General features: G+C 30.8%; 1 protein-coding gene and 1 pseudogene across 2 annotated transcripts; one reads left to right on the forward strand and one right to left on the reverse strand.

Moving 5' to 3' along the window:
- Window positions 1–9,798: 9,798 nt before the first annotated feature.
- On the forward strand, window positions 9,799–14,334 carry LOC110009841 (secoisolariciresinol dehydrogenase-like; annotated as a pseudogene).
- Window positions 14,335–15,624: 1,290 nt separating this feature from the next.
- Window positions 15,625–21,344, reverse strand: LOC105636868 (putative 3-hydroxyisobutyryl-CoA hydrolase 3). 2 transcript variants are annotated; one of them, XM_089715663.1, is made up of 14 exons: window positions 21,194–21,344; window positions 20,953–21,033; window positions 20,761–20,829; window positions 20,309–20,372; window positions 20,121–20,200; window positions 19,926–20,009; window positions 19,707–19,791; window positions 18,149–18,234; window positions 17,836–17,957; window positions 17,234–17,294; window positions 16,939–17,043; window positions 16,753–16,854; window positions 16,341–16,382; window positions 15,625–16,059 (listed from the first exon to the last, which is right to left on the reverse strand). In XM_089715663.1, exons 1-14 carry the CDS (start codon window positions 21,230–21,232, stop codon window positions 15,919–15,921), a joined length of 1,161 nt encoding a protein of 386 aa, XP_089571789.1. In that variant the 5' UTR covers window positions 21,233–21,344; the 3' UTR covers window positions 15,625–15,918. The 2 variants fall into 2 exon arrangements, with proteins under 2 accessions (XP_089571789.1, XP_089571790.1); XM_089715664.1 differs by lacking the exons at window positions 20,761–20,829; window positions 20,953–21,033 and having other exon boundaries at window positions 21,194–21,248.
- Window positions 21,345–21,547: the final 203 nt, after the last annotated feature.

Here is a 21,547-nt window from a genome sequence, read left to right on the forward strand (position 1 = left end):
AGAGACATATAATGATCAGAAATAATTAAAAGAATTGAATAAAAAGAATTATATATATATAAAGCTATAAATAAATTGAAAATCCTTTTGCTTAATAAATTGAAGTCAAACCTGCTTATTGAACTTTAATTTGAGGCTATAAAAGGATTACATTTTTATTAAGAATAAACTAAAAACAGCTTGCATTCTCATCTTGGTTCTTCAACTTTGATTAGTTAAATTTGAGTTCAATATGATTTGGTTTGTTTACAACTTTATTACATATATACTCTCACCATTAATTATATATAGATAATGAAATCTAAATTATACATTACCTCAAGATGATCTCTACTAACAGTTCCTCGAAAAATGTTATAATAAATTGTATATTCACGAATAAAACATTGTTTTAAATTTTGTTGTCGGCCCTCTCTAATCTGAAAATATAAATTAGAAAATGAAAAATTTACAATATTAAAGTGATAATTAAAAAATATATATTTAAAATAAATATATTACGGATTTTAGAGTAATTTTAAGGCTTGTTGAACTAGCTGATTTCATAGAATTAATTGCCTTTATAATCCAATTTACTGCTTTATTTTTCAATTTGACCTCGCTTTCCTGCAGTAAGTAAAGATATTAGGATGAAATAAGAAATAGTCTGTATAGTAGCAAATCAATTTCTAGTAATAGATTATTTATATAAATTTCATAATCTTGAAAAGATAGTTATTTAATTAAATAACACAATAAATATTAAATTAAATATTGGGCTATACAATAAATATTTTATTTTTTATACTTACAAGTGCGGATAAGATCTCTTCAACTGTATCTTTTGAGAAACATTTGTTAATAATCTCCAATCTAATTAACAAGACAAAAGGCAAAGATGTTTTAAAGTTCATATAATGAAGATGATAAAGGAATATTGTTAGCACTAAATCTTGAACTATTTAATATCACTAGACTTTACTAATCTTCTCATAAGGTCACTATTGATAAATGAATGTTTGGAAAGGGGGGAGAGGGGTGAGGGGAGAAGAGGAAGGCGAATGCAAATTCTAATTTCAAATAATATTTTTAGAGTCGACCATGGTCAATTTGAATTAAAATCAGATCAAAACAAAAGATCAAATTGAAATATATAGAGTAATTTAATTTTAAACTGGATCGGAAAACATTGATTCACCTGTTTAATTTCAATTTTCCTTTTTTAACTATTGAGAATGAAATTAACTTGAAATCACCATTTCAATTGGCAATTTTAGATGATTTTGAAATAATAGAGAAAATATTAACAAAGACTAAAAATTCATTGCGAAACTATCCCAGAAACAAAACTAAATTTATGGTTCATTAAAGTCGCATCTCCAGATATGTCTTTGTCATGAGTTATCTGTTATAAGCGCAATCTTTTTTTATCTTTGGATTTTGTGCAAACTTTTCAACAATTTTGTAAATCGTTACTATCTCTAAGGATGTTTGTGTTTGGAGTGTATTTTCCAAATTAAGCAAATCCTATAATAAATAAAGAAATTTCGTAAGAAAAAAATAAAGTAGACATAAATTTAGTAATTTATTTTTATATTTAATAGATAAATACCTAACTCGTAATATAGATATCAATAATTCATAATTGAGATTCTCCATCCATTAAAAAATTTTTAGTGTACTGGAAAACATATTTGTTCATAGTTAGAACTAATTAATTTAGAGAAAACAAAATGTGTTGCCAAGCCACAAGCAGGCATTTCTGCTCCATCAACTCTTGCTCCAGTCAGTCTTAAATATTCCCCTGTGCTAAATAGAGCAATATTAAATTACAAAAAACAGTATTTGGGAAAAAAAAAAAAAACAGATATAATTACTAAGCATATACGAATCGTGCAAAACAATACTTATCCGCATTGTATTATAAAAAAAAAAAAAAAGGAGATGTTTATCCTCCCAAGTGTGTTTTCTCCATCTATAACCATTTAATCGTAATATATATTCATGTCCCTTAATAGGTTTTGTACAACTAAATAGGCTTTGAACCACTAATTGGCTTTGATATTCATTAAAAAAAAAAAACATAGCTTTGATATTGTTATAACTACTACTGCAGTTTATTAAATAGTTAAAAAATGTAAAAATCATTATTTCAACCACATATCAAATCAATATTTTACATATAAAAACTTAAAACATTGTAAATCATATTAACCACACGCTTTTTTGTAATTGTCAAAGAAAATACCACATTATAAATAATGGCCTTTGAAGTAGCTATATTGCAAAACTAGAATAGTGCAGATATGGTTTTGTTACATGCTAAACTTTGAAGTACTAGTTTCACCTGAAAGACTAAGCTGTTTTAAGTCGAGAAGCATGTGCACAAAAGGTAAAGACAGCTAAATTCAAAGGTGCAGAGTTGTCTCTGCTAATACCATATTAAAACACTCATGTTGGTATAATATCATTTTTGTTTTGGGTTTACTTTATTTTAAAAGCTTGTTTTTCAGAAAACAGGTGATGAAACAAATGTGAAAAAATGCCAATTATTAGGTATTGAGCACACAAATATCACTTTGTAACTTGTTTATATTCAAGTTTATTTTGATAACTTAGGTTTTCTATTTGCTGTCGTTCTATTTTTACCTTCAGTAGTAAAAAAATGACTTTGAACTGGTAATGGACTTAACCTGAGATTAATTTGATGTGATGTCTTTGGGAATACATTTTAGTTTGATGTTATTTTCAGTTGCATCCACTTTCTCTTTCTCTTTATCTTCCTAAAATTGCTTTACATTAGCAAGGATTTCAATTTCCCAAGTGTTAAGTGGGTAAAGCAAGTTTTTTATTTTATTGCCAATTTGTATTTCTTTAAAATTATTGAATGTATTCTATGAAAATGTTATTTTCTACTATAAAGCTGTTTATTATTATTATTATTATTATTATAAGTTGGTTTATTGATGATGTAAAGGTTGTTCTCCCTCCTACGACAGTTGAGCCTACTGGATGTTTTGATGCATCTGCTTTCACTGGATTCCATACTCATCGGACTATAGAGGATGATCAAGATGAGAGTCTTGATTAGTAGCCATTAGAATAAACTAGTATCATCTCTACTTGAACATATAACTAACTATTGAGATTTTTTTTTTCTTCCTTTGTCTTTATAATTTTAATACAGTATCGAACATGTTTGCTGAATTAATTTTACGAGATATTATAAATATATTACAGGTGTATTATTGTATATGGTTGAATTGAAATTGTTGATTATTACAAGTTTTGATGCTCTATTAAAGTAGGTTAATTATGCAAATTAGCAAAATTTTTAAAATTTTTTATGAAATTACCAATATAATAGCATTAAATTAGCGATAAAATAAGTTCATTTTATTAAAATATACATTAAATTTAATGACACAATAACGACGAAATAGCAACAAAATTTGAATAAAATACCGACAAAATTCGTTCATTTTTTTAATTGATTACTGACAAAAATTTTGTTGCTAATTTTCCGACAAAATATGTTTTGTCGCCAAAAAATTGGTAACAAGTGTTTTACCAAAAAAAATTTTTTTGTCGCTATTTTGATGATAATCATAATCATTATTTAGAGGCAACATATCAAGATTTAGCGACAAAACTTTTTTGTCGCTAATTTATTTTTTTTATTAGTGTTTATAGATATGTTCGCAATAGCTTTTGAATTAGTTTTTAGTATTTTGATTAAGTCAAAATTCTATTTCTATTAATTGTAGTATTCAGTAGAGTATAACTTTTATAATAACTTTTAAAGTTTGAGGGAGTTTTTTATAAAATGTTAAATATTAAAATTATTTTTTGTGTAAACAACTGATATTCTGATCATATTATCAGAGACTGTCTAATCCGGCTTGAGACTTAGTCATAGTTAAAGTTTTTCACCCCTTACTGAAGGTGTATTTTGTGTGGATCGAATCCGAGAGTTCTTTCCATATGTCTAACCTGCATTACCAATTAAGTTGCAAACTATAAGTTAAACACTATAGCTTTTAGAATTTCATAGGGATTAATTAATAAATATTTTGATTATTGCTAGGACAATTATACTGTTGTGTGAAAATGACAAGCTTGAAAATTTTTAGGATGAAATTGAATTATTTGTAGAGCCCACTCCATCATCGTCGCGTCACTCATAAATGCTTTTTTTGTGGCTGCAAAAGGAAAATTCCATTTCATGTTGCCAATGTCGTGGCAGATCCTTCTCCAATTAATGAAACCAAACAGCGTCGGAGAACTGATTTTGAGTAAATTGTGAAAGATTAACTCAGTTGGAGTTTTCCTAGAAACCAAACACGCGTTATATTATTAAATCAGATTGAATTGCTTATCACATTATTTTGTTGAAACTTCGTTGATTAAGAATTTTTCATTTTTTCAAAATTAAAGAAGACAGAAAGTCTATTATTAATTCAAATCTTGAAGGAGTGAAGCTCAATGATGAGTCTAAGCATGTGAGTAGATATAATTTATTGATGACCAGATGTTTTATTGTAATTGTCAATTTAGGATCAAATCAATCACATTTGAGGTAAAAAAAAAAAAAAAAAAAAAGAAAAACAAGAAGAGAGTTCCAATAATGAGAAAAGATGTGAGATGGTAAAAGACAAAGGGAGGTCCATTTGCAATGTGATTATCAAATATAAAAGATAAAAGGGAAAGTATGATTGTATTTCTCATTGAATACGTTACACAGAGGCTTGTTAAATATAAGAGAAATAGAAGTAGATAAGGACTGCAAAACTAACTCTATCTAAAATACAGATAGTATTTATAAAATACAACAAACAGACTTGTGTACTTATCTCATCTTTGTGGAGTTCCGTTACTCCTCCGTAAGATGGTGGACCCATCGGAGACACCAATCTTGGTTCTGTTTAACGCAAAAACAGTCTTTGCCTGAGGCTTTGCAAGAACATCAGCTAGCTGATCTTGAGTTGATACATGACTAATGCGAAGCTTCTTCTTTTGAAAAAGATCACGCACGAAATGAATATCAATTTCAATGTGTTTCATTCGTGAGTGGTAAACGGGGTTTTGGCAGACATAGGTGGTTGATATATTATCACAATAAATTACCGGAACTTGAACTGAAGACAACACACCAAGTTCAGTTAGTAAGGAACTAACCCACATTACTTCAGACGCAGTGGAGGCCACTGCCCGATACTCAGCCTCAGTTGATGAGCGGGCAACTGATTTCTGCTTGCGAGAAGCCCACGAAATTGGAACATTGCCAAGATACAGAATATACCCAGTTGTAGATGACCGATCCAATGGATCACCTACCCAATCAGCATAGGAAAAAGCATGAAAATGAAAAGCAGACTGTGGTGTAATTTTAATTCCATAATCAATCGTAGATTTTAGGTAACGTAACAGTCGCTTCAAGGCTTCCCAATGAGCTGATGAAGGACTCTGCATAAACTGAGAAAGTTTGTTTACTGCATAGCAAATATCAGGCCTTGTCCAAGTAAAATACTGTAAGGCCCCTACCAACTTCCTGTACTCTGTAGCATTTACACCTTTACCGGCCACATTTTTTAGGAGAGGGGTAGTTGTCGCAAATGGAGTGGATACTGGTTTGACGCCCTCCATGCGAGCTGCAACAAGTAATTTCCTTATATAATGATGCTGGCTCATGAACATTCCACTTGCTGTTGTGTGAATATCAATACCCAAAAAGAAATTCAACTTCTGTGGGTCTTTCAGAGAAAACTTGGACCCCAACGCAGAAATAAAAAGATGTATCAACTCATTGCAATTACCGGTTAGCAAAAGATAATCGACGTATACAAGAAAGAAGCAAGTTTTGGCACCTCTTTGCAGTATGAAGAGTGAATGATCACTTTTTGATTGGACAAACCCAAACTGAACAGCACAATTGCGCAACGCTTGATACCATGCTCTAGGCTCTTGACGAAGTCCATAAAGCGCTTTAACAAGTTTACAGACATAATGTGGCTTTTCTGAATCTATAAAACCTGGTGGTTGCTGCATGTACACATTCTCAGAGAGAGGACCGTGTAAAAATGCATTGTTTACATCCAGTTGATAGACATTCCACCGCTTGGATACTGCCATAGTCAAGATTACTCGAATGGTTGTGGGCTTTAATACAGGACTGAAGGTATCTTCAAAATCAATACCAGGTCGTTGAGTGTAACCCTTCGCAACCAGACGAGCTTTATATTTTGCCACTGTACCATCTGGGGTTCGTTAAACTCGAAAAATCCATTTGCATCCAACAAGATTTTGACCTGCAGCTGGTGGAACAAGAACCCAAGTGCCATTAGTAATTAAAGCATCAAATTCAACATTCATAGCCTGCCTCCATTTCGGAAGTTTCAGAGGTTGAGTAACTCTAGTTGGTTCAACAGTTGCGGGTAGAGGATGTTTAGTGACTGTGTGGAGAACTTTGGGTTTATAAATGTTATTTTGGGAGCGTGTGACCATGGGATGAGTTCTTTGAGGCGGTGGTTCGGTTGATTGTGTGTGAGATGAGGAATCGGAACATGTCACGGATTGATGAGACTCTACAGAGACAGACATAGGAGAAGACACAGGAACTGAAGACAACGAAGCTGATGTTGCCATAGAAGATGAATCAGACGATGAAGAAGACTCAAAAATAGGCTCGGTTGAATGCGACATAGATGAATTGGGTGAAAAAGGAACAACTGTTGTGATCTGTGTGTCGTTAGATCAGGAATTAGGGTTTTGAAAATCCCCTTGGCGGGAAAATGGCGTCGTACCATATGGAGAGGATGGAAACGGCACCGCATGAATTAAAGATTGACTTTCAACATTGTACCAGGACTCATTCGAATTAGAAGGCTCCAGGTTTGAAAATTGGTCTTCAATGAAAACTACATGCCTGGAAACAAACAGCTTATTAGAATTGTAATCAAAACACAGATATGCACTTTGATGTGAAGAATATCCCAAAAATAGACATGGTTTAGAACGCTGCTCAAATTTATTATGAGTATAGGGACGTAAATATGGGTAACACAAACAACCAAAGACCTTCAACCGAGTATAATTTGGAACTTGCTTAAACAATCGAAAATAAGGAGAAGACATATGAAGAACAGGTGTTGGCAGTCGATTTATTAAATAAGCTGCCGTCTGAAAAGCAAATGACCAAAAACGTGACGGAAGACCTGCAGATTGAAGAAGAGTTAATCCAGTTTCGACAAGATGGCGATGACACCGTTCCGCTGCTCCATTATGTTTAGGAGTATGCGGAGGCGTTTGAAGATGACTTATTCCATGGTGTTGAAAAATAGATTTAAGCGCAATAAACTCTCCTCCTTCATCTGTATACATGGACCCGATTTTTGTTTGAAACTTATTTTCAACCAATTTATGAAAGACTGGAAAAACTAAAGCAACATTAGACTTAGCCTTTAAAGGATAAAACCAAATATACTTTGAGAAATGATCAACGAAAATTAAATAATAACGATAACCTTCAAAGGAAAAAACTGGGGCAGGACCCCAAAGATCCGAATACAGTAACTCTAAAGGACGCGAACTAGTAAGCGAAGAAACACCAAAAGCGAGTCGATGACTCTTATTACATTGGCATGAATTACAATTGAAAGACAATGCAGAAGACTTAGACAAATTAAATTTGGACAGAACAAAACCACAAACTTTTGCAGCTGGATGACCCAATCGTTGATGCCAAAGAGACACGGAATCACGAATATTGAAATACACAGCAACCTTAGAATGACTTTTGGATACTGACGACAACCGATACAGAGAGTCTTTAATTTGGCCTCTTGTTATTATCTCCCCCATGAACAGGTCCTTAACAACAAAACAATCAAAGAAAAATTCAATCGAAACATTATTCTGAAGACAAAAGTCAGAAACAGAGATTAGATTTTCTTTTGACTTTGGAACACATAAAATATTATTAAGGGAACAAGATTTGGTAGGAAAGGTTAAAACTTTTGAACCAACATGAGTTATTCTCAAACCTGAACCATCCGTTAGGTGTAGCTCATCAAGCCCATCATACGGCGCATGAATTGACAGATTTTGAAGATCATTAGCCACATGGTGAGAAGAACCAGTGTCAAGAACCCAGCTCGTCGAATCAGAAGCAGAAACTTGATTTGCTCGTGGAGGCTGTGGAAAATTGTTCTTAAAGAAATCCTTTGCTTTAAAACACTTTTTAGCAATATGTCCTGGCCGTTCACAGATTTGGCACAAGACTTTTGAATTACCACGCCTTCCATTAGACTGAGAACCTAACGGAATCACATATGAATTAGCAGCACTACCATCATCTGATCGATTAAATTGCCGCTGATTAGAACTAGACCCAGACGATCCAGCATTACGAAGAACATAATTAGTTACAATAGGAACAGTAGAGTCATTCTGCTTCAAAAATTCTTCATGAGCAAGGAGTTTATCCTCCAATTCAGCAAAGGTTATAATGGAATCTCGTGCACGAACTGCTGCTGCAATATCCCGGAAGTCAGATCCAATACCATTAAGCGTGTGAATAACCAAATCAACATCTGACACTGGACTCCCGGATAAAGCTAATGCATCTGAAATCACTGTAATATTCTGCAAATACTCCTGAACAGATTTTGAATCACGTTTGCAGTTGGATAATTTTTCGCGGAGCGATAAGACTCGCGTGGCAGATTTGTTTGCGCAGGTGGTCTGTACTTTGTCCCACGCATCAGCAGCAGTCTCGGCATTAGAAATAATATGCATCGCAGAAAAACTGATGGACGCAATAATCGCACCAAGTATCAACTGATCTTGGCAAATCTAGTGTTCATAATCTGGATTTGCAATATCTTCTCCATCTTTTGATATAATCGGAGATGGACATGGAAGTGATCGGTCAACGTAACCAAGCAGATTGTGACCACGCAACACAGGAACGATTTGTGCGCGCCATGACGGATAATTTTGAGGTGAGAGTTTCAATGGAAACTGCGAAGCATTGATAGAAACCAAAACTTTTCCGGAAGAGTGGAAAACATTAGAAACGTTTGAGGAACCCATTGAAAACAGAAAAGAAATAACGAGAAAATATTGAAGAGGATACCCGCAGGCTCTGATACCATAAAAGGGAAAGTATGATTGTATTTCTCATTGAATACGTTACACAGAGGCTTGTTAAATATAAGAGAAATAGAAGTAGATAAGGACTGCAAAACTAACTCTATCTAAAATACAGATAGTATTTATAAAATACAACAAACAGACTTGTGTACTTATCTCATCCTCGTGGAGTTTCGTTAAAAGACACCCGACGTATAAATTTACTTTCAATTTTATAATTTTAATTTTGTGATATTTTAAATTTTTGAATGACTATTATGCATTTGAATTTGCAAATATTTGGTAATACTATATACATTTTTATACTAAAAACATTATTAATTTTCATATTTTTAACATTTAATAGGTGTTTAATTGATCCAATTTTGTAAATTAAAGTGTTTAATAAAATGATCTTGGAAGTTGAAGTGTTTAATGAGTATACATTTATAAATTGAAATGTTTAATTGTTGGAAGTAAAAATAATGATTGTCATGAGGTTAATATTAAAAATCAAAATTATATATTCCACAATGTCAATTTTATCTTTATGGTCCTAATAATTTTTTTACCCAATAATTCCATTTGCCAAAAAATGGTTGTTATATGGCTATAAAAGGAGAGTTTTATTTCATGCTGTGAACAAGTTCTTCTGCTACGATAGTTCTTCAATTGATTGTGCAGGTCATGGCAAGCAATTTCCTTCTCCCATTTAATGCTAGAAGGTGAGCAAATTAAATAATAATTCTTCATATTAAAAGGTTTTAATATCTTCTTCTTCTTCTTCTTCTTCTTCTTCTTCTTCTTCTTCTTATCTGAACCTCCCAACTTTCTACACAATTCAAAAATATTAAGAGATTTATCAAAATTTATTATTTTAAAAATATTTTTACAAATTTCTCTTTATTTCATTAATTTATTATTATTATTATGATTATTATTATAACAAATAAGTTTCATATTATTAGAGATATAGATATAGATATAAATTAATTATGTCTGGGTTCTCATGTTCTACAAATGGTTAAATTAATATTTGCTTCCTGAGGCACTAGACAATCTCCTGTCTCGGAAAATTAAATTATTAAATTTCTTTGGTTTTTACTATTAATTATAAGGGGAAAAATGCCTAAATAGATTTCGAAAGCACTAAATTCTTTGAATAACTATATATGACTATGGTTATGTGAAAAATTTTGAGAGTTTTGAGAACCAAATCCCATTTTGTTAATATATATATATATATATATGATGATTCTTTCTATTTTCTTTTATAATTAACAGTTAAAATCATAATATTTAAAGCAAAGTTATAATTAGATTACTTCGTTTAGTATTTCTTTGAGTAGGGAACAGATATAGTAAGAGAGAAATAATATATATGAGGAAATTTTTTACCTACACGGGTTGAGACCAAGTTTTGACCTATTTTGCTTTTTTTTTTTCCCTTATATCCGACACTTGCAAATTGATTATTAGTTAACTAATTATTATTAAGTATTAACAAATCATTCAAAAAATCCCTAAACTTTGTGAGTAGTTTTAATTGTACTCTAAATCCAACTTTCTTCGCCTAATATCCTGAATTTCGAATTTAGTTACAGTAGCACCTTAATTTCAAATCCTATACAATTTAATAAATAAAATATTACTTTCATTGGACATCTACTCTCTTTTATGGTCAGATTAGCCAAAAACTTACGGTTGAACAACATCCTAATTAATATTGGTTAAGAATTATTCATAAAAAGCCAAGTGAAATAATAAATTTTAATTAGTTATAGATATAGAATATTAGTTTAGATTCTTGTTTTGCCATTTTTTAAGCATGAAATTTTATTTATACTTATGTTTAAGCATTTTATATAAATAAATAAAAGGATTTTATGTTTAAGATGAATAAATTTTTTTTATTTTAATATTTATTTATGTATAAGCAGTGGTGATAAGAAATGAGTCTGATTTGGGGAAAAAAGTTAAATTGGGTTCCACGAAAATAATGTTTTATTCATTAAATTTGATACAATTTGAGATTAAGGCATTATTATAAATAAAGTTAACTATTAGAGTATTAGGAGAACAAAGTTGAATTTAGGGTGCAAATTAAAACTCGTAAACTTTAGATTTTTTAACGACTTGCCCAAATTAATGTATCCATTTCTTGAAAAAACATGAATACTCTAGACTTGAAGGTAAGGTTGCGTTGATAACCGGAGGCGCTACTACCATCGGTGCATCCATTGCTAGAACCTTTTGCAAACATGGAGCTAAAGTAATAATCGTCGACATTCAAGATGATCTCAGTCAATCACTGTCCAAAGAACTCGGTAGCGATAAGGCGATTTTTGTACATTGTGATGTGACAATAGAATCTGACATTGAAAACGCAGTCGATACTGCGATTTCTATTTTCAAAAAACTTGATATAATGGTGAACAACGCTGCGATTGCTGATCCTCGTAAACCGAGCATAGTTGACAATGACATAGCAAAATTTGAGTGAGTTGTTAAGGTGAACCTAATTGGAGTTTTCTTAGGAACCAAACATGCAGCTCGAGTGATGATTCCTGCTCTACAAGGGAGTATAATTACACTAGGCAGCGTTTGCTCAAGTGTAGGTGGTGTGGCATCTCATGCATACACTAGTACAAAGCATGGAGTCATAGGTCTAGCAAAAAATGCAGCGTCGGAGCTTGGCTAGTTCGGAATTAGGGTGAACTGCTTATCCCCTTATTTTATTGAAACGCCGTTGAGTATGAATTTTTTCAACATGAAAGAAGAAGGAAAGTGTAACACCCCTTTCCGGTCCACCCGTAAACCCGAATGAACCGAACCGAGACGCTACAAACTGGTTCACTGTATGGCCTGACATGCTGAAATCATAATGTATATTGAATATAATATCATGCTGATGTTGTTGACATAACTAATGTATTTAATATTTACAAGACATGTTACTAGTTTACAAAGTGAAATGGGCCCAACTGTGTGCCCTGTACATGCCATGAAAAGGCTAGACAAAAGATACACATTAAGATGATTAGCTACCCTGAAGACTGAGTCTTCTACAGATGAACTGCAGCAGTTGTAAGCTGACTCTCTACGGTCCAATCTCAAAACCTGCGAGTTAAACAGGTAACTCGCTGAGCAAATAAAGCTCAGTGGATATCTCAACATATAAAGAAACCATTAAGCACATACATAGATAAAAATAAGCATGTAAATGCATATGAATAATTAAACATATAAGCACATATAGCATGATCCTTTCCTTATACCTTGATTATCTTTCGTACTGTTTATAATACTGTATGATTCATGAAATGTTATGTCAAGATATCTGTAAGGCTCCATAAGGTTATAGTGAAACCGAAGTGATAAGAAAAACTGTATGAAACTAGATGAAACTGTATGCTTGGCTGCTATGGCCCATATATAATCATATCCACTCAATGGCCTTTAGCCGGAGTACCAAACTGTATGGGGTGCAGATCTGCTATCCTATGTCGCGACATAGCCTTATCTACATGGTTTCTACCTAACCTCAACGGAGCATAATGTTGGTATGTCAATAATATAACACAACATCATATTCATAGTTCATAACTTCATAAATCATAATGTTTATTTGATTTCACATCATTTGTATGCTTGCATGTTGTTTTGATACATGTTCTCATGTTGTATTTTGGTGTTAAAATGATTGGAGGCATATAAGTGAAGCAAAGGAATACAATTGCATTGAAAATGAAGTCCAAAAGTGCAGGAAAACACAAGTCGCGAGCGCGCCTTGCAAGGTCGCGAGCGCGTAAAGCACCAAATGAGAGACAGTGAGTTATCGGGCACAAGTCGCGAGCGCGCACTTGAAAGTCGCGAGCGCGTAGAGTGCAAAATGAGAGACAGTGAGTTCCCAGGCCAAATTCGCGAGCGCGCGATGAAGGTCGCGAGCGCTTACAGGCCAAGGGCCAAGTCGCGAGCGCGCACTTGAAAGTCGCGAGTGCGAGAAGTGCCAAATGAGAGTCAGAGAGTTTCAGGTGAAAGTTGCGAGCGCGCAGTGCAAATTCGCGAGCGCGAGAAGTGCAGCGCGAGCTCGTCATGCAATTCGCGCGCGCGCGTCGCGTTTTCCAGCCTGCACAGTCTGTACTCTTTTGGTCATATCTCTCAATATACAATCCGATTTGGATGATTCAAAAACCCATGTAAAGCTAACACATAGAGGAACAAATAACTCTTCTATGACACTTCCTAATTCCATCATTAAATGGGGTCAAAATCAAGATGAAGTTACTGGTAAAATTTCCAGCAAAACCTGTTTCAGCATAAACTCACTATTTACTTCATTTATTCAATTCCTCCCCTGTTTTCTCACCATTACCAGTCCTCCCACTCAACATGAAGCAATATTGTCTCATTAGCAACACACCACACAAATTCTCATGCAAAGAAAATGGTAAATGAAAAGAGATATCAAACCTTTACTCCAAAAAGCTTGAGCTCTTCTTTAGCTTCTTTTTTCTACACTCTTTGAACTCCCTTCACCTATAAATAAGAATTCTTATGACTATTCTAAAAATAGCACCAATTGATTCAATTATGAACTTCAAGAAGGTTTACTTACTTGGATAGAAGAGAAGTTGAAGTTAAGGCTTAACTACCATTAAAATTGAAAGGAAGGTGGAAGAGGAAAGGAAGAAAATGAAGAAAATGAAGATAAAGATGAAAATGGGAAAGTGACATGGAGCTCACGGGTAGGTTCCCAAAATATCAATGAATTTTATGTAAAACTTACTAAATGGTACCTCAATTGTAAACAGGCTACAACTTAATACCCAAGCTTGATCTTTTAATGCAAATAAATCCTCACCCATATGCTTTGATCTTTTTCTCTCACTCAAGTAAGTCCACTTAGAATCCCATTCTACCCCAACCGGGTTTGGTTCAACTCGACTCAACTCGACTCTATGCTAAGACTCGACTCGGTAGGATGTCACAGAAAGTCTGGTGTTTATTCAAATCTTAAAGGAGTGAAGCTTATAGAAGAAGATGTAGCACAAGCTGCTATTTATTTAGGAAGTGATGAGTCTAAGTATGTGAGTGGACATAATTTAGCATTAGATGGTGGTTTTACTACCATCAATCCTGCTTTTGGCTTGTTCTCTAGGTTATAAGGTCATATAGTATTTTTATATATATTCTAATAGAGTGTGACTTGTAATTAATAAATAGTATAAGGTTATATAGTAAATTAATACCATTAATCTTGCTTTTAGCTTGTGAGGAAATATTGGCAGTTCAAAAAATATTTTCAATTCAAATATTTGGTTTGATTGCCTTAAAAAAAATTATGAATTCAAATGTGTCTAAATTCAAATTAATATTATTATTTGATTAAAAAATTTAATACATTAAGTCTGTATTGTTTAATTCTAATCTTGGGAAAGAACTTCATACATTAAAGCTATGTTTGGTCGAATGTAATCAACCATATAAATGAATGATGATTATATTACATGATTTATGATAATGGTTGAATGATAATATTTGGATGATTTATGATAATATAGTTCATCATGTTAAAAAGTGTTGATATATATTTGTTTCATTTAAAGCTCTCAACTTTCTACACACTTCAAAAATATTAAGGCTATATTTAGTTTGATGTAATGCAATTAAAGATATAATGCAATCAAAAATATAATGTAATGGGATGTAATTACTATTTCATTACTATGTTTGGTAATATAATTGAAAAAATTTATAGAATATAACCATCATTCCTTTTTTAAATTTGTTTGTAAATATGTAATGTAATTAGTATACCATCAACACCACTCTTCCACCACCAATACTGCCACTCTTCCACCACCACCACAACCACTACTCTATCACCATCACCACCACCACCACAACCACCATCATAACCACCACTTCAACACTACCACCTCAAACACCACTCTTCCACCACCACATCATTATTAATACAAAAGAAATATTTGAACTAAAAGCTATTTTCTATTTATGCTATTAAAGACTTTTTATTTATAAATTTATTTGAACTAAAAAATTAAAAGAACGTAACCCAAAGAAATATAATTTTTATTAAGCGGTGTTGGTGATGGAGTGTGGTGACGACAGTGATAGAGTGGTTGAGGTAGTGGTGATAGAGCATTGGTGGAGTGGTGGTGGTGGTGCAATGATGGTGGTGGTGAAGCAGTGGTGGTGGTTTTGGGATGTTTATTATGGTGGTAGAGTGTTGAAGTGGTGGTTGTAGTGTTAGTGATAGAGTGGTGGTGGTGGTAAAGATGGAGGAATGATGGTGATGGTGGAATGGTTGTGGTGCTGGTTGAGGCGATGGTGGGATGGTGGAGTGGTGGTCAAGCGATTGTGGTATTGGTACAGTTTTGACTAAAGTGACTTGATGTAATTAGTATTATATGTACTTACTAAAACATGTGTTTTTTTTTTTTTTTATGAAATGAATATTAAATCAATTTAAGTAATGAAAATTACATATATAATCAATCATGTAATATAATTCTCATTCCATTACTTGGTTGATTACACCATATCAAACATGGCCTAAGAGATTTATCCAAATGCATTCTACTACTGCGACTGCTGTTCGAACAAGAAATAATTATCATAGAAGTGTCAATACAAACAGATACATTGAAGAACCTATTGTTTCTTTCAAACCAAAGGCCTCAATGTAATTAATAATATATCGTATCTATATTAAGCTATGGAATAATAATTTATAGAGTAGTTATTAATTTTTAATATTTAACGGTACATAACATTCAAACTTCAAAGTCTAGGCTGCAATATTTTTTCCACTGCATCAAACCTTGATGGAAGTTGTAGATATTCCCAATCATCCTCATCAATTGCACTGAAACAGCGATCCACCATGTCCTTGCTCACTAACTCCAGTTTTCGAGGTTCCCACTTTAATTGCATAGAGATAAAAAATAAATTTAAGTGAAAAAGGGGTATAATATATCTGGCAATGTATTGTGTAATGAAGAATTTAAATTAATTTTTAAATTATATATGTATTAGATTATATATATATATATATATATATATATATATATATATATATATATATATATATATATATAATCCCTGCTCGCCTTTGAAGGCAAAAGAACTTACTCGAGGAAAGAAATATATATATAACTGCAAGCATAAATAAATTATTAAAAGTTACCAAATAAGTAAATTACCTTTGGTTTTTTATCTTTATCAAAAAACATAGCTCTTGAACCCTGTAGAGATATATAATGATCAGAAATAATTAAAAGAATTGAATAAAAAGAATTATATATATATATATATATATATATATATATATATATATATATATATATATATATAGTTATAAATAAGTTAAACTGCTTGTGAGCTATTCAAAATCCTTTTGCTTAATAAGTTGAAGTCAAACCTGCTTATTGAACTTTAATTTGAGGCTATAAAAGGATTACATTTTTATCAAGTCTAAACTAAAAACAGCTTGGTTCTTCAATTTTGATGAGTTAAATTTGAGTTCAATATGATTTGGTTTATGTACAACTTTATTACATATATACTCTCAACCATTAATTAAATATAGATAATGAAATCTAAATAATACATTACCTCGAGAAGATCTCTACTAACAGTTCCTCGCAAAATGTTACAAGAAATTGTATATTCACGAATAAAACATTGTTTTAGAGTTTGTTGTCGTCCCTCTCTAATCTGAAAATATAAATTAGAAAATGAAAAATTTATAATATTAAAGTGATAAAATTAAAAAATATATATTTAAAATAAAGATATTACCGATTTTAGAGTAATTTTAAGGCTTGTTGGACTAGCTAATTTCATAGAATTAATTGCCTTTATAATCCAATTTTCTGCTTTATTTTTCAATTTGACCTCGTTTTCCTGCAATAAGTGAAGAAATTAGGATCAAATAAGAAATAGTCTTGAAAAGATAGTAGCACATCAATTTCTAGCAATAGATTATTTATATAAATTTCATAATCTTGAAAAGATAGTTATTTAATTAAATAACACAATACATATTAAATTAAATATTGGGCTATACAATAAATATTTTATTTTTTATACTTACAAGTGCTAATAAGATCTCTTCAACTGTATCTTTTGAGAAACATTTGTTAATAATCTCCGATCTAATTAACAAGACAGAAGGCAAATATGGTTTCAAATTCATATAATGAAGATGATAAAGGAATATTGTTAGCACTAAATCTTGAACTATTTAATATCACTAGACTTTACTAATCTTCCCATAAGGTCACTATTGATAAATGAATGTTTGGAAGAGGGAGGGTGGGGGGGGGGGTGTTGAGGGGAGAAGAGGAAGGAGAATGCAAATTCTAATTTCAAATAATATTTTTAGAGTCGACCGTGGTCAATTTGAATTAAAATCAGATCAAAACAAAATATCAAATTGAAATATATGAAGTAATTTAATCTTAAACTGGACCGAAAAATATTGATTCACCCGTCTAATTTTAATTTTCCTCTTTTAACTATTGAGAATGAAATTAACTCGAAATCACCAGTTCAATTGGCAATTTTAGTGATTTTGAAATAATAGAGAAACTATTAACAAAGATTAAAAATTTATTGCGAAACTATGCCAGAAACAAAACTACATTTGTGGTTCATTAAAGTCGCATATCCAGATACGTCTTTGTCATGAGTTACCTGTTATAAGCGCAATCTTCTTTTATCTTTGGATTTTGTGCAAACTGTTCAATAATTTTGCAAATCATTGCTATCTCTAAGGATGTTTGTGTTTGGAGTGTATTTTCCAAATTAAGCAAATCCTATAAAAAAATAAAGAAATTTCGTAAGAAAAAAATAAAGTAGACATGAATTTAATAATTTATTTTATATTTAATAGATAAATACCTAACTCGTAATATAAATACCAATAATTCATAATTGAGATTCTCCATCCATTAAAAAATTTTTAGTGTACTGGAAAACATATCTGTTCATAGTTAGAACTAATTACTTTAGAGAAAACAAAATGTGTTGCCAAACCACAAGCAAGCATTTCTGCTCCATCAACTCCTGCTCCAGTCAGTCCTAAATATTCCCCTGTGCCAAATAGAGCAAAATTAGATTACAAAAAACAGTATTTGGGAAAAAAAAAAAGATATAATTGCTAAGCATATACGAATCGTACAAAACAATACTTGTCCACATTGTATTATCCTGCAACTCAAACCTCCCAAGTTTGTTTTCTCCATCTATAACCATTTAATCGTAATATATATTCATGTCCATTAATAGGTTTTGTACAACTAAGTACGTCTTGTGCAACTAATTGGCTTTGATATTCTTTTAAAAGAAAACATAACTTTGATATTATTATAACTACCGCTGATACTGCAGCTTATCAGATAGTTGAAAAATATAAAAATTATTATTTCAAAAATTGTATTAACCACATATTAAATCAATATTTTGTATATAAAAACCTAGAACATTGAAAATCTTATTAACCACATGCCTTTTTGTAATTGTCAATTTATGGATCAAAACAATCAGATACGTTAACATAATAAAAGAAAATAATAAAAGAATAATAAAAGGCTTTTCAAACGATAGGCACCAATTTTTATTAACCATTTGATAAATGACTCAATACATAAATTCACCCATGTATTTTTTTAAAAAAATTTTGTAGTACCTTCAATTTTCATTTTGACCTATAAACACTTTAGCTTGTAAAATTGCACTTATTAAATACTCTATTAAACATCTCAACTTATAAAATTATATCGGTCAAATGCTTATTGGATAGTTGAAAAATGTAAAAATTATTGTTTAAAAAGTTGTATTAACCATATATCAAATCAATATTTTTCATATGAAAGTCAAAAATAAAATTTATTGTTTGTAGGGTGACAAGTTGTCAGGTTATTAAGAAAGACAAGTTAAGGGTACAATAAGATTGATTTTAAAGTTCAGAGTGCCATAAGAATTTTTTTTTTTTAAATCAAGGATTAAATTATGTATTGAGCCTTTGATAAATAAAAAGGGTTTTGTTTTTGTGTTTCTTTTAATCCCTCTAAATAGACATGAACCTCAGCACTTTTGAAGTATCCCATTAGACTAACGAGTTAAAAAGGTAATAATTGATTAATTTCCACTGATTACTCGTTTAGAAGAAAAATCAATAGCCCAAAAAATGGCAATCGAACTCATAAAATCCTTTTCTGATAACTAATTATTAAAACTCACGTTTTCTTTTAATTATAAAAGCCCTTTCTGTTTTCCAAAAAATAAAAATAAATTGATTATTTACCTCAAACCTATACGATTTCAATTTAATGAACTATCGATTTTTGATTAAGAAAGAGATTAATAAAATAAATTAAAACAGAAATCTTAAGCTAACTTCGATTTAAACTATTATTAAACCTACTAGAACGCGTGGTTTAATTACTGATCTTTGATATCCTATTTTACCTTAGATATTTCTAATGCAAAAAAAAAAAAAAAAAAAAAAAAAAAAAAAAAAAAAAAAAAAGAAGAGAGAATTGATAAAAAGACAAGAATTTTACCAAAATACCCAGGAAGCCTAGAAAGAAAATGTGACGCCCCTAGGTCAGGAAAAAGTCCTATATGAACTTCTGGCATTGCAAATACCTATAAATTTAAATGAAAATAAAAATAAGATATGTATTCCTACAAAAATAAATTATACGTAAGTGCAATTTCTGTCATTTTTAATTTATTTGATTAACTTTGAAATTAATTAATAAAAAAAAAAAGAAACTTACAGCTTTCTCAGTGACAATCCTAAACCTTCCATGCATAGTCAATCCAGCACCACCACCCATTACAATACCATCTATCAGTGGAATCTTTATTATGCAACCCAAAAACAGAATTAAAAATTGAAAATGAATGAAATAAAAAAATATATTTTTAAAGATTACTTAAAACATATATAATGTTGTAAATTAACTGCTAACCAAAGGTTTTTTATAAGTAGCAAGTAAGTAGTCCAGGTTAAACTGTTTCTCATAAAATCTTGCTCCAAAGCTCCAATGTCCTGAATACATTATATATCAGCAACCTTAATTAATTAATTAATAATACATTAAAATCCCTAATAATATAAAATTATAATAATAACTTCTGAAAGCTTATAAATTTTCACCAGCAACCATGGAAGTACAAATTGAAACAACATCACCACCCGCACAAAAAGCATTTCCATTTCCCTGTTGAAAAGAAAATAAAAAATTAAAGAAATAATTAATTGATTTATTGCAAAATATTGAATTGATAATAATAAAGAGTTTTAATCAGTAATAAACTGAAAATAACAACAAAAACAATTTGAAAATTGTAGAATTACATCATGAATCCAATAAGATTAATAAAATTGATGATGGTAGAAATCCTATTTCCTTATCATTTTTTAATTCTGCTAACAACAATCTAAATATTTAGAAATAATATTTCTGAATACTTTTATGTTTTTCCCTCGCTATAAGTGGAAAAAATGAAATATTATCATAAATGGTTATGCAATTAATATTTTCAATATTTTGTGCTAGTTAATATTATGTTAATAACTTATTTTAAGAATCAAACATTTTTTTTTACCTTTAAAATTATAAATTTGATAGTAGGATCCATCTCAAAAGCTCTTAGGTTTGTTAACATTTGAGAAATCTGAAAAGAAATAAAAGACATTAATTAGTTAACGTTCATAATAAATATATAGCTAATAATCATTTTTCACTTAACAGTTGTAAAATGGTTATTGAAAGGATGAAATGTAACTATATCACATACCATTTCATAACTGAGAATATTTAATTTTCTGGGTCTATTCAATATCACCTTTTTGAAATGTGAATCTCCTTCGAATAATACCTAATTTTAACAAAGATGTAAAAATATTAATAATTATATTTGAGGGAAAAATTAAAAACAAAACAAAATTGGTTTTTTTATTCAAAAAAAAAAAAAAAAAAGAACTTGGTGTTGGCCTATTATTCAATATAATAATAATAATAAATAGACATTAATATACCTGGTTAAGTTCCCTCTTGAAGCTGAAGTTGGAAGCCATATATGAATGTTTATGCTAATTATAGAAAGATATTGAGCAATGCTACGTTCTTCAAGTATTTATAGGGCAGTACCAATCACCTTTTGGAACTGTTTTAGATAAAATTTTATAAAAAAAATAATAGTTGAGATATAAAAATGTAAATTCACACACATATATATATAAATGCCTTACAGAAGTTCTTAACGTGTTTTATTTATGTAGTCAATCAAATATCTTTTTGCATTTATCTAATATCACCAATAATAATAATTGAAAAATCAAACTGAATGGAATCGATTTAATTCAATTTTGCTTGATATTTTAAATATTTGA

The sequence above is a fragment of the Jatropha curcas genome, chromosome 10 (assembly GCF_041381405.1).
Source record: "Jatropha curcas cultivar XTBG-Jc1 chromosome 10, XTBG_Jcur_1.0, whole genome shotgun sequence".
Classification (NCBI taxonomy): Eukaryota; Viridiplantae; Streptophyta; class Magnoliopsida; order Malpighiales; family Euphorbiaceae; genus Jatropha; species Jatropha curcas.